This window comes from Mirounga leonina, unplaced genomic scaffold (genome assembly GCF_011800145.1).
Source record: "Mirounga leonina isolate KUSES-001 unplaced genomic scaffold, KU_Mleo_1.0 Mir_178, whole genome shotgun sequence".
NCBI lineage: Eukaryota > Metazoa > Chordata > Mammalia > Carnivora > Phocidae > Mirounga > Mirounga leonina.
The window spans coordinates 9,627,007-9,639,957 of NW_023270464.1; the positions used below are offsets into that span (position 1 = coordinate 9,627,007).

General features: G+C 41.9%; 1 protein-coding gene across 6 annotated transcripts in view; it reads right to left on the minus strand.

The window, feature by feature from the left end:
- The window catches only part of LRRK1 (leucine rich repeat kinase 1), a 121,706-nt gene that overhangs the window by 56,170 nt on the left and 52,585 nt on the right, over positions 1–12,951 (minus strand). For all 6 annotated transcript variants that reach the window (XM_035024001.1, XM_035024003.1, XM_035024004.1 and 3 more), the window contains one exon: positions 12,476–12,624. In XM_035024001.1, the coding sequence (XP_034879892.1) occupies positions 12,476–12,624 (149 nt within the window). The remainder of the gene's footprint in view (positions 1–12,475; positions 12,625–12,951) is intronic.

Sequence of the window (12,951 nt, forward strand, 5' to 3'; positions counted from 1 at the left end):
GTCCGTCCGTGCATGGGAGGTGGCCATGACCGATGGACCCGGCCAAGGGCAATGAGGCAGCGGCCACAAGGATGATGTTATGGGCTGAACTGTGTTCCCCACAAAAGATATGTGGAAGCCCTAAGCCCCAGTACCTCCGAATGTGACCTTCATTGGAAAGAGGGTCTTCAGAGAGATAATTAAGTTAAAATGAGGTCATTAAGGTAGGTCCTCATGTAATATGACTGGTGTCCTTATGAAGAGAGGAAATTTGGTCAAAAGGCAGGTACATGCAGAGACAGGACGTGTGAAGACGCACAGGGACAAGATGGGATGTGGCTGGAGTGATGGGTCTACAAGCCAAGAACACCAAGGACTGCCAGCCACCACCAGAAGCTAGGGAGAGGCAAGGAAGGACCCTTTCCTAGAGCTCAGAGGGAACAGAACCCTGCTGTTGGCACCTTGATGTCAGACTTCTAGCCTCTAGAACTTGAGACAGTAAATCTCTGCTATTTTAAGCCAACCAATTTTTGGTACTTTGTTACGGTAGCATTGATACAGATGGTAACAAGTCAAATGAAGATGAGAGAAGTCAGGACCCGAGAATCCGGAACATTCCATGGACAGAGGCCCACACATTAAAAAAGGAAAAGAAAGAAACAGAGATTCTTTTTTTTTTTTTTTAAAGGTTTTATTTATTTGACAGAGAGATACAGCGAGAGAGGGAACACAAGCAGGGGGAATGGGAGAGGGAGAAGCAGGCTTCCCGCCGAGCAGGGAGCCCGATGTGGGGCTCGATCCCAGGACCCTGGGACCATGACCTGAGCCGAAGGCAGATGCTTAATGACTGAGCCACCCAGGCACCCCAGAAACAGAGATTCTTAAAGGCCAAAAGGATGCCTGAGACAAGTAGATTAGAAATATAGTGAACAGGTAAGGAAAAGGACAGTAAGATTGGTCACTAAATTAGCCAAAAAGCCTGTGAAGTCTCCATAGTGTAAAGGAGAGTTTCAAAAACGACCTGAGAATAATTACAGGGAGTAAAGGAAGGGAGAGATAAAGAGAAAGGGGAGGTCAGCCTTCCTCTCAGACTCAGAAAGAAGATTAATTTAATGACTTAGTTAATGAAATGACTGAATGAGAAAAAAATGTAATCAGCGCTGAAAAAGCATGTCTGCTCAAAATATTTTAAGTATCAGGATTGGTAGTGGTTAGCTGCCAATATGATTTAAGGCGAATAAACAAAAGGAAATATTACCATAGAAACCACATCAAGGGGAAACATAAGTACAAAAATAACTTACAAGCAAACCTAGGATGGCATTTTAAACAGTCTGTTGTCTCCAAGGGCACACTCAAGGTCAGACTGTAGGGAAACCCTCTGGAAATTGAACTGTGATCACATGATGACACTGTGTCCATGACGCTTTGCAATGCATGCCCAGACTTCCGTGCCTACCTTTTCAGCTGACCCTCACAGTAACCCTGTGAGGTCTCGCACATAAAGAACCTCAGAGTTCTTGCTCAAAGGTAACAGAACCAAGATGGTGATTCAGGTGCCCGACGCTCGGGTCCCTTCCTACTCGACCACCATGGTCCTTTCCTGTGGCCATGGAAGAGTTGACAATTTCAAAGGCATTCGGAGAAATAACCAAGGCTCCTTGATAGTAGTAAAGATGCTCAATCATAACCCCAAAATATGACCATGCTAAATCTTTATGTTCCAACCCTGGGCAAAATAGGTAAAAGAAAAACTAAGGTGTATTCAAGATAAATGCCAGCATACAATGATAGATCAAATATGGAATGAATCAAGGAATTATAGAGCTATGTACTGCCATAAAAATGGGGGATCACCAACAGGAGGGGGCAGGAGAATGAATTCTGTGTTCAAATAGATATGAACTTGCACATCTGATTAAATTCTGAGTATGAAGGAAAAGTAAAGCAGAAAAGGGAACAGGGAAAAAGGGTGGAGGGAGAGGCAAACATCTGCTCTATCTTATCTGAGGACAAAGGCAAAATAGAGGCAGAACCAATGAGAGAAGCAGAATTAGAAGGTGGCCAATCCTTTGAACATGAAAACATGACCTTTTAAGTCATGCTTGTGTAGGAGAGGAAAACCAAGTCACAACAGAATATATTTTTAGAACAACAAAAGTATTACAAGTAATGGAAAAGACAATGCACAACTCTGATCGCAGTTGCAAATAGAAAAAGTGAAACATAATAAAGCAACTCCGCCCTACTTAGAGTAGAAAGCTAAAAAAAAAAAAAAACAGGAAAATTAAAACAATTAGACTAAGCATAGAGAAACAAGAGTGAAGTCAAAACAAGGAAGTTGATAAATAAAGCCAATTCAAGGGTCTTTGAAAAAAATAATAAAATCAATAACCAATTGACTAAATTAAAAAAAGATTTAACTGTAACTTTAATAATCTAAGAATGAAAATGACAATCTGATGACCAATGTAAAAACAATGTTTAAGTTATGGGAGGTGTTGTCCTTGGCCACAGCTAAAAACAAACCAAATAACGATGTTGAAATGCAAGATTTACTTACAAAATAAAAATTCTGGAAGTGACATAAAAAGAAAAAAACAGAATAATGTATATAAGACAAATAAGTAAAATAACTAGAGACTCACTCCCCAAAGGCTCCTAATTCAATATAATTATTTTTTAGTATTTTGTCCCAAAGTTTTTCTTTATTTTTATTTTTTAATTAATTTTTTTTTAATTCCAGTGGAACTAACATACAGTGTTATAGTAGTTTCAGGTGTACAAGATAGTGATTCAGGATTTCCATACATCACCTGGTGCTCATCACAAGTACCCTCCTTAATCCCCATCACTATTTCCCTCATCCCCCACCCACCTTCCCTCTGGTAACCATCAGTTTGGTCTCTATAGTTAAGAATATCTGAATGCCAAAAAGTGTTTAGTAAAATTTGTCATTTTTTCTTCACTAAAATATTTTAAAAGTAGATAGAGGATTTTTCCTTAAAAAAATCATTATGCTTCCCGCCCCCATAGTATTTCAGTCATTCCTTTTAAAAATAGGAAGCTTACAAGAAATATTCCACCACTAGTTCCAAGTTAATTTTGCCAACATCTATTTGAGAAAGAGGAAAAAAAAAAAAAAGCAGGAAATAAAATGTCTGCAGTTAACTAAACTACTTAGCTTACTGTTGAGAGAAACTCCAGTTTCCTCAACTTTTAAATAAAGACAAAAATTTTTACCTTATAGGACTATATAGGTGATTAAAGTAGTTGACAAAGTTCTCTGCCAGCTATGAAGTCTTACGTAAATGGGAGATTTACTGCATATATAAAGTTTCAACCATCCATCCATCCATCCATCTATGAATGCATTCATCCATGCCACATCTAATCATCCTGTTCCAGCCCTACACTGGGCGGGGGTGGGGGGGTGGGGGATGTCAAACACAGGGTAAGCAAACTTGGCTAAATCCCCTGCTTTTGAGAAGCTTCCTTTCAAATAGGGGAGTTGACATTAGATGAGATTATCACCCAGACAACCTCAAACTTTGTTCAAAGTGTATAAATAAAATGGACAGGAAGCTCTGGGAGATATAAGGGGGATCTGACCAGGTGTGTGGGTCAAAGAAGACTTCCTGAGGATATTGTGTGGGGTTCAGATTTGAAGGGTGTCCTGGTCAAGGAGCAGTGATGTGCTGAGTGCTGAGGACACAGGCATGCTTCTTCCTGGCTATGTGCCGTCCACCCTGAAGGTGGAAGCACGGATGGTACAGTTTCCTCCTACAGCTGGATATGTCTGTTTCCTTCCCCTAACTTCTTCTTATTCTTCTTTTAAAGATTTTATTTATTTATTTGACAGAGAGAGAGAGAGCACAAGCAGGGGGAGTGGGAGAGGGAGAAGCAGACTCCCTGCTGAGCGGGGATCGAGCCCCCACATCGGGCTCCCTGCTCGGCGGGGAGCCTGCTTCTCCCTCTCCCACTCCCCCTGCTTGTGTTCCCTCTCTTGCTGTCTCTCTCTCTGTCAAATGAATAAATAAAATCTTTAAAAAAAACCAAAACATTGGCTGAATCAAATTCAAGGATCAACTGACATGTACATTGTATCCATGATCTATTTGTGTTTTGGTGAGTTTTTTTTTTTTTTCAAAAATCTTCCATTGCTCTCTCTTTTATATTTCTTTTTTTTCAAGACCTTATTTATTTGTCAGAGAGAGAGAGAGAGCACAAGCAGGGGGAGCGGCAGGCAGAGGGAGAAGCAGGCTCCCCCTGCCGAGCAAGGAGCCCGGCATCCCAGGACCCTGGGATCATGACCTGAGCTGAAGGTAGGCGCTTAACTGACTGAGCCACACCCAGGCGCCCCCATATTTCTTTTTAAAATTATATTTTCCTACAAGTATTTTGCTTTAGTATATAAAGCATTCGTCTTATTTCTGACGATGTACCTTTATATCTATTTGTAAATTTGTAAAAAAGATAATGCAATCTCCCTTTTCCAACTGGGATAAATGCCCTTTTAAAAATATATTCCGATGAGTTTCTTTTTTTTTTTTTTTTAAAGATTTTTATTTATTTAACACAGAAAGATAGAGCACAAGTAGGCAGAGCAGCAGAGAGAGGGAGAGGGAGAAGCAGGCTCTCCGCCGAGCAGGGAGCCCGATGCGGGGCTCGATCCCAGGACCCTGGGACCATGACCTGAGCCGAAGGCAGCCGCTCGATGAGTTTCTGATGCTTAACCCTTACCCGTTTGAAATTTATTTGTATGGTTACCAATGTCTATACTGATTGATAGGCAATTGTCTATACCGATATCCCCGGTTGCACCATTTGACACGGTTCTCATTCTTTCCTGGCTGTATTTTTCAGTTTGTCATTTAAGCTCAAATAATAGTTTGACTCTTCCTGCATCTCTGTTTCATTCATGACTTTCTCCATTTGAACGAAGTACCAGCGGTTTCTATCACTGCTGTTTTGTATTCTGTTTTAAGAAGACAGGAGGAAGCCGGTCACGAACACCTTGAAAGGTCCCACAGCGTACTCGCTCGTTGGTTCTACCGCATCATCTGGCTACCCGACTTCAGGCTCTCAGGAGAACTAACAGCATGGAGAGGAGCCACGGGGAAAGCATCCAAACGAGGAAGGCACAAGGGCAGGGAAAGAGTCAGTATTTGGAAACTAGCAAGAACAGACGCGTGTGGGATAATCAGCTAAATTCCCCACCAGGGCACAAGAAAAGCTGAACGGATGGGCAGAGGCCCGAACAGTCCCAAGTTTGCTTTCACAACTTTTGAGGGGCTGGTGAAAGGCTCTCTCTTCCTCTCCCACAAGTGAGTGGTGCCAACGCCAGACTCCGGGCGGTGAGTCGGCCCCTAGCGCTCTGTCTTACCCACTGGGGCACTGCTGCCCAGAGACTGAATCCTGGGGACACCGGTTCAGACCCCTTCTACACTGGCAGCTGTGGGCAGGGCGTGCGGGACCAAGAAGGTGGGGATGTGTGTACGTCCAAATGCTCTGGAAAGCATAAAACTCTGGAATAAAGACTCTTTGCACCAAGCGTTAGGCCGAACCTAAGACAAAGGTGCTCCCCAGAGCACTTGGGGTCCCCCAGGAAAGGCTGCTTGCCCATATGGTGCCTCAGGGGCTCTCGGGAGCATGCAGCCCCTGCTCTCGTTTCCTTGCAACTCTCACAACAGCCCCAGAAAGCCCTCTAACTGCTGAATGGAGACAGACACCATGACTATTCCAGGACCTGCTGAGACGGCCTTTCCTGGCATTTCTGAGTTTTCCTGCTCCTTTCTGGGCACGCCAACATCAAAATGTTGCTATTTCTCATGGCAACAAAGCAAACATTGACAGGGCTCTCGCCACGAACACGGCCGTCTCGTTAAAATGTTCAGGCAAGAGTCTGGCAGCTTTTAAGAGGGGCGCCTACCAACAGGAGCCAAGGAACAGCTCCGGCCAGGTCCGACTTGGCTTTGGGTCTGCTCTGCTAAAAGTTGTGTCCAGACCACGTGGTGTGGGCTCTCGGAGACCTTCCTTACCAAACGCCAACAAAACCGAAGCCACCTGTTCCTGCCAGGGGAACACTGACGTGGGCTTCTCTGCAGTTCCCCCCGTTGGTGGGCAGAGGCAAGCTCTGGGCAGCCTGGGGACCAGGGGATGCCTGACCCAGAGGCACGCAGGAAGGTTCTGAACCTCCCTTGGCGGTGGCTTCCACCGAAGCAGCAATTACATTAAAAAAACAAAAAACAAAAAACAAAAAACCTAGCTGGTGGAGGAGGAGGCTAGAGCATAAACACAGCAAAGACAAGATGACTAATTCAGCAAGGTCACTGCCTCCAAAGCCAGCCAAGCCAAGGGAGCTCTCAGGCTGCATACACAGGGCAGCAAATCACCCTTTGAATGACCGCCCTTGTCTACTCTTCGGAACCCAAATGCCGGGTCAGACCCACCGCACACCTGGGAAGGTAACAGCACTCACCTCTGGTTCCTGAGTCATCGTTCCTGACGGCTGGGTCCCTCTGGGCTGCCTGAGTCCCTGTCTCCTGCCGGCCGCAAGGAATGTGCTGTCACAGGTTCTAGATCACAGGCAGCCAGACACACCCACTGCCAGGCCCTTGCCTTTGAAATTCACGTGAATAATAAAAATACCACCTGCTTTGGGGAAGCCCAAAAAGGCCTCATGACTCAGCCTGCCTGTAATTTCATTTTCTCTTCTAGGCCAAGGAGAAGAAAAGTAACATTGTCTTTTCTTTGTCTTCTCCTTCTAAAATGCAATGATCACTCTTATGCTCTATCTTGGCAAACGTAGGAGGAATTGCCCTGTGGAAAAGGTGGCAAACAGAGATGCCAATCATTTCTGCTTTTAACCTTTAGCCAAGAAAATCAAAGTCGCCGGCTCTCAAGCTTGGGTGTGCACTGGAATCACCGGGGGAATTTTTTAAATGAAACTGAGGCAGGTCCCATCAGAGATTTAGATTCAGTTAGTGTCAGGTGTGACATGAACATGGGTGTTTTTAAAAGGTCCCAGGGAGTCCGTCACAGAAAAGTGTGACAACCACTGATGTACTTGGGAGGGATAGTTCAGGAATCATGAAATGGGAAAAGCCCTGAGTTCAGGAGACTCAGGTTCTGGGCTGAGTATAACTGTTTAGTAGTTGCTGTCCTTGGACAAGTCACAGGATGTCTCTAAACCACAGTATTTTCATCTGGAAAACAGATTCTATTGCCTGCAGTTCTTACCGAGGGTCTTATAGCGATCAAGTAGGAAAGAAAGTGTTGGGAAAAAACACCAAGCACAATATAAATGTAAGGGCTGCACGATCACTATTTCCTTTTACAAAGTGAGGCGGATATTTATTATTTATTGTATGTTTACTATCAATAAGAATGACATGTATCATATGACCTCACTGATATGAGGAATTCTTAATCTCAGGAAACAAACTGAGGGTTGCTGGAGTGGCAGGGGGTGGGAGGCATGGGGTGGCTGGGTGATGGACATTGGGGAGGATATGTGCTATGGTGAGCGTTGTGAATTGTGCAAGACTGTTGAATCTCAGATCTGTACCTCTGAAGCAAATAATACATTATATGTTAAAAAAAAAAAAGAAGATAGTAGGAAGGGAAAAATGAAGGGGGGGAAATCAGAGGGGAGACGAACCATGAGAGACTATGGACTCTGATAAAGAAACTGAGGGTTCTAGAGGGGAGGGGGTTAGCCTGGTGATGGGTATTAAAGAGGGCATGTACTGCATGGAGCAATGGGTGTTATACGCAAACAATGAATCATGGAACACTACATCAAAAACTAGTGATGTAATGTATGGTGATTAACATAACATAAAAAAGAAAAAGGTTTCCCAGATCAAAAAATAAAACAAACAAAACACCGCAACTTTGCATGTTCAGTGTCACTTGCAGCTTCCAAGGGATGCTGGGGTGGAGGCTAGAAGGATAACTTCACAAGATACGCTGAACCTGCCCTTGTTCTCTTTGGCCACCTTGCTTCCAAGATGATTGTATATTCTCCCCTAAATAAACTAGGTATTTAATCTAAAAAAAAAAAAAAACTTTAAAAACTTTTCTTTAAAACTAGGAAATTCTAGGGGCACCTGGGTGGCTCAGTCGTTAAACGTCTGCCTTCGGCTCAGGTCGTGATCCCGGGGTCCTGGGATCGAGCCCCGCATCGGGCTCCCTGCTCCGCGGGAAGCCTGCTTCTCCCTCTCCCACTCCCCCTGCTTGTGTTCCCTCTCTCGCTGTGTCTCTCTCTGTCAAATAAATAAAATCTTTAAAAAAAAAAAACTAGGAAATTCTTTAAAAACTAGGAAACCGGCAAGAATAAGAGAACAGTTAAAAGGAAATAGCAAGGGGCGCCTGCATGGCTCAGTCGGTTAAGCATCTGCCTTCAGCTCGGGTCGTGATCTCAGGGTCCCGGGATCAAGCCCCACATCGGGCGGGGCATCCTCCCTGCTCGGCGGGGAGCCTGCTTCTCCCTCTCCCTCTGCCTGCTGCTCCCCTTGCTTGTGCTCTCTCTCTTTCTGTCAAATAAATAAATAAAATCTTAAAAAAAAAAGAAATAGCAATAAATATAATACAAAAAGATGGAAGTAATAGATCAGTATGGCAGGTCCCACACAAATGTGAATTGAGTGGACTGCTCAAAGACATACTCTCAGATGGGATGAAAAACTAAATGCTGTTTATAAGAAATACACCTAAGATAATGAAAAAACTGAAGATGAATGTCTGGGAAAACCTGTACAACACTGATGCAAAGAAAAAGAATGCAGTGTGGCCATATGAAGAGCAGACAATTCCAATTCTAAGGACAGAAGCATGAACAGGATTAAAGCAGGCATTTGACATCATGAAATAAGTCAAAATGGGGCATAAAGCCATTAAATAGGCCTATAAAGCAAAAACTTATAGAACAATGTGAAGAACTAGAAAAAGAATCAGAAGTAGGAAATACATATGTATATATATACATATATGTATATTTATAAATATGTATATGTGTACATATTATGTGTGTGTGTATTTCAGATTCTGAAAAAGAAAGCTAGCACAAAATGACAACATATGAAAGACCTGCATATGCAACTGACAAGATAAAATTAGAGGAAAAAAGAAAAATGTTTAACTCAATAAACCTAAAAAAAGAACTCCAATAATAATAGCTATCATCTATTAGGTACTTATCATGTGCCAGGCATTGGTTTTAGAATGTTACAACTATTACCACATTTAATTGTCAAGTATCCTTCCAAGACAGATACTTTCTCTCTCTTTATTTTTCTTACCTCTCAGATGAGGAAACCAAACTCAGAGAGGTAAAGTTACCAGATGAAGGTCTGGAGCCCAGATGAGACTGTGAAGTCTCATGCCAGGGCCTTGCCTTAACCACATCACCCAAAAATACTCAGAGACAAATAAAATACTCAAAGAAGAAAACATGAAGGTTTTAGTACAGATAAAAGCTAAAGTTAATGAAATAACAGACAGAACAAATCATAAAAAAGTAAATAAAATCTAACAAGTCCTTTGACAAGACCACTGGAACATGTAAATCCCTGGCTGGTCTGATTAAGTTCAAAAGAGAAAAAGTAAAACTGTCCAACATCATAAATGTAAAGGGAAATATATCATCATCATTCATTATATCAACACATTAAAGTAGAAAAGCTAACTGAATATATCAATAGCTGCCAAAGAGAAATTTGACAAAATCCAGCAATCTTTCCCAATAAAAACTCTTAAGCAAAAAAGGAATACATGGAAACCACCTAAATCTAACAACAGTCTACTTACCAAAAATCTACAGCAAATGCCTATAAATTGCTGAGGTCAAGACCTTTAAAATCAGGAACAAGAGAGATGCACCTGCTATCCTCATGATGATTCAACTTTTGAAGTTTCTAGTGATACCATGAGACAGGAAATAAAATAAGTTATATAAATTTTAGAAAAGGAGGGACAAACCTATTTGGAATTTGCAGATGACTTGATCATATGCCTAAAAGTCTCAAGGAACTCTTCTAAAAACTATTAGAATTAATAAGAGAAGTTGGTAAAGGGACTGGATAAAATGTAAATAAACAAAAGAGCTTTTCTCCATACCAGTAACATTGGGTTGGAAATAGAAATGGAAAAGAATCATAATCCATTCACATAGCGGCAAAAACAAGAAAGAGGACACAAATAAACACGGCAGGTGCAGGTTCTTTAAGAAGAAAATGATAAAATCTCATTAAAAATATGAAAAATAATATAAGATAAATAAAATACAAAATCTTATGAAAGAACATGGAAGCTGCACAGAGTCATCATAGGAAATGCACAAAAGTTAGAATAGATGTCTAGTAACAGTCAAGATATTTTCAAAGAAAGAAAGCAAACAAGTAGAAAACATGCATTAATAGGCTGTAAAACTTAAATGGAACATCTGTTCTCAAAACAGTATGGCATTTACCTAGAAACAGATTAATAGGCCAGTGGGCCAGTACAGAGAATCCCAAAATGCATACAGATAGATACTGGGGAAAATAACATGATGATATTTCAATTCAGAAGGGAAAGGAAGCTAGAAAGTGTGCTAGAATAACTGATCATCCATCTAGAAAAGATGAAAGCTAGATTCTCTCCCTCATACCTCACATACAAATAAATATCAGAAAAATTAAAGCTTAAAATGTAAAAACTAAAAGAAAAAAAATATTGTGAGATACTCCAGGAGGAGAATATTTCTATAAAATTGAGGGGGAAATGACTTTCTTACATAACCCAGATGCCATAACGAAAAAGATGTTTGATTACATATTCTTATATCTTTGTTATCACAAAAGATAGCAGACAAAAGAAAAATAAGGGGTTGGAGAAAATACTGGAACATGTATGATAAAAAACAGTTTAAAATCTGATATACAAAAAGACCCTCCAAAATGAGAAGGAAGACATGACCAACGCTTCAGGAAAATAACCAACAAACAGTAACAGGCAACTCACATGAGGGGAAATGCAAATAGTTCATGAAGATAGGACAAGATGCTCGATATTGTTAATAATAATAGTGTGGACATCAAAACAAGAAGATCTCATTTCCAGCCAACAGACTGATAAAAATTAAAAGGCTCCTGGATATCTAATGCTGGCCAAGGTGTGGGAACAGAGATTCTCACATAATGTGGCTGAAAGTGTGAATCACCACAGCTTTTTGGGGAAGTGATTCCCAAACAATCCACTTTGGGGACTTTGATCTACAGAAGCAAACAGCCTAGAAAACCAGGCTATATAACAAGGGGCAAAACCCAGAAATAATCCAAATGTCCACCAATGGGAAAAGGACTAAGCTACGTTCCCTCTATAGATTTAAGGCATGTATTTAAAGAATGAGTTGTAGCCACAGTGACTGATCTAGAGGGAGTCCATGATAGAGTGCTAAATTTAAAAAGCCTAGGTGAAGATGATGTAAATAACACAACACTCTTTTTGTTATTAAAATGGAAAACTAACTAAAACTATATCCTGCATATTTTTCCAGTTTTATTCAGATATAACTGACATATAATAGTGGGTAAGTTGGGGGGCGCCTGGGTGGCTTAGTTGGTTAAGCATCTGCCTTTGGCTCAGGTCATGATCCCAGGATCCTGGGATCCAGGTGCATCTGGCTCCCTGCTCAGCAGGGGGGGGGGGGGTCTGCTTTTCCCTCTTCCTCTGCCCCCCTCCCTGCTTGTGTTCTCTCTCTAAGAAAATCTTAAAAAAATATTGGGTAGGGGCGCCTGGGTGGCTCAGTCGGTTAAGCGTCTGCCTTCGGCTCAGGTCACGATCCCAGGGTCTTGGGATCGAGCCTCGCATCGGGCTCCCTGCTCAGTGGCAAGTCTGCTTCTCCCTCTCCCTCTGTGATCTCTCTTGCTTTCGCTCTCTCTCAAATAAATAAATAAATAAATAAATAAATAAATAAATAAATAAAATCTTAAAAAATATATTGGGTAAGTTGAAGGTGTACAACTTGTTGATTCAATACACTTATATATTGCAAAATGATTACCACCAGAGTGTTAGCTAACACTGTATAATATCATCTAGTTACCATTTCTTTTCTGTGGTGAGAATACTTGAGATTTACTCTTTTAGCAACTTGCAAGTATATAGCACAGTATTATTAACTATAATCACAGAGCTGTATATTAGGTCTCCAGAACGTATTCATACCCTATGACCAACATCCCCCCATTTTCTGCCCCCTCCAGCCCCTGGCAAATCATCTACTCTCTGTTTCCAGGAGTTTGGCTTTTTCTGATTCCACGTAGAAGTGTGACCATACGGTATTTGTCTTTCTGTGTCTGACTTATTTCATTTAGCACAACGCCCTCAAAGTCTACCCACGTTGTTGAAAATGGCAGGACGCCTTTCTTTCTTGTGACTGAAAAATATTCCATCGTAGATATGTACCACCTGCTCTTTATCTCTTCATCCACAAGCAGTGGCTACTCACCATTTTCCCTGAACAACTGCTGGACAAGGCACTAGCTTCGATGAAATACTTCCTGAGGAGATGTTTGCTGGGGTCAGGACTGTCCAGTAAGATGTAGGAACAGAAAAAAGCCCCGTGCCGAAGCAGGAATATGGCGATGTCTTCGTTTCCTAAAGGACAGAAAATGGCATTCAGATGTAGAGTGTGTCACTGCTGTCCAAAATGGCAGACGCCAATAGGCGAAACCGGGAAGGAAAAAGTAATTGTGCCGGTGGACCTTCTCTAGGACTTCCCTTGAGGTGGCAAATTCCTGTTCGTGACTTTTTGTGGGACTCTGCCCTGTGGAGCGCCTCCTACTGTGGTCCCATTTGCCACAGTTTGCCTGTCACTGAAATCCCCTTGCAGGGGCCAGTGGGGCCAATGAGGGAAGGTGCAGACATTTTGAAAGAGAGACAAATAACAGAATTTGCAAGCGTCTCCACACAGGCACTTTAAGA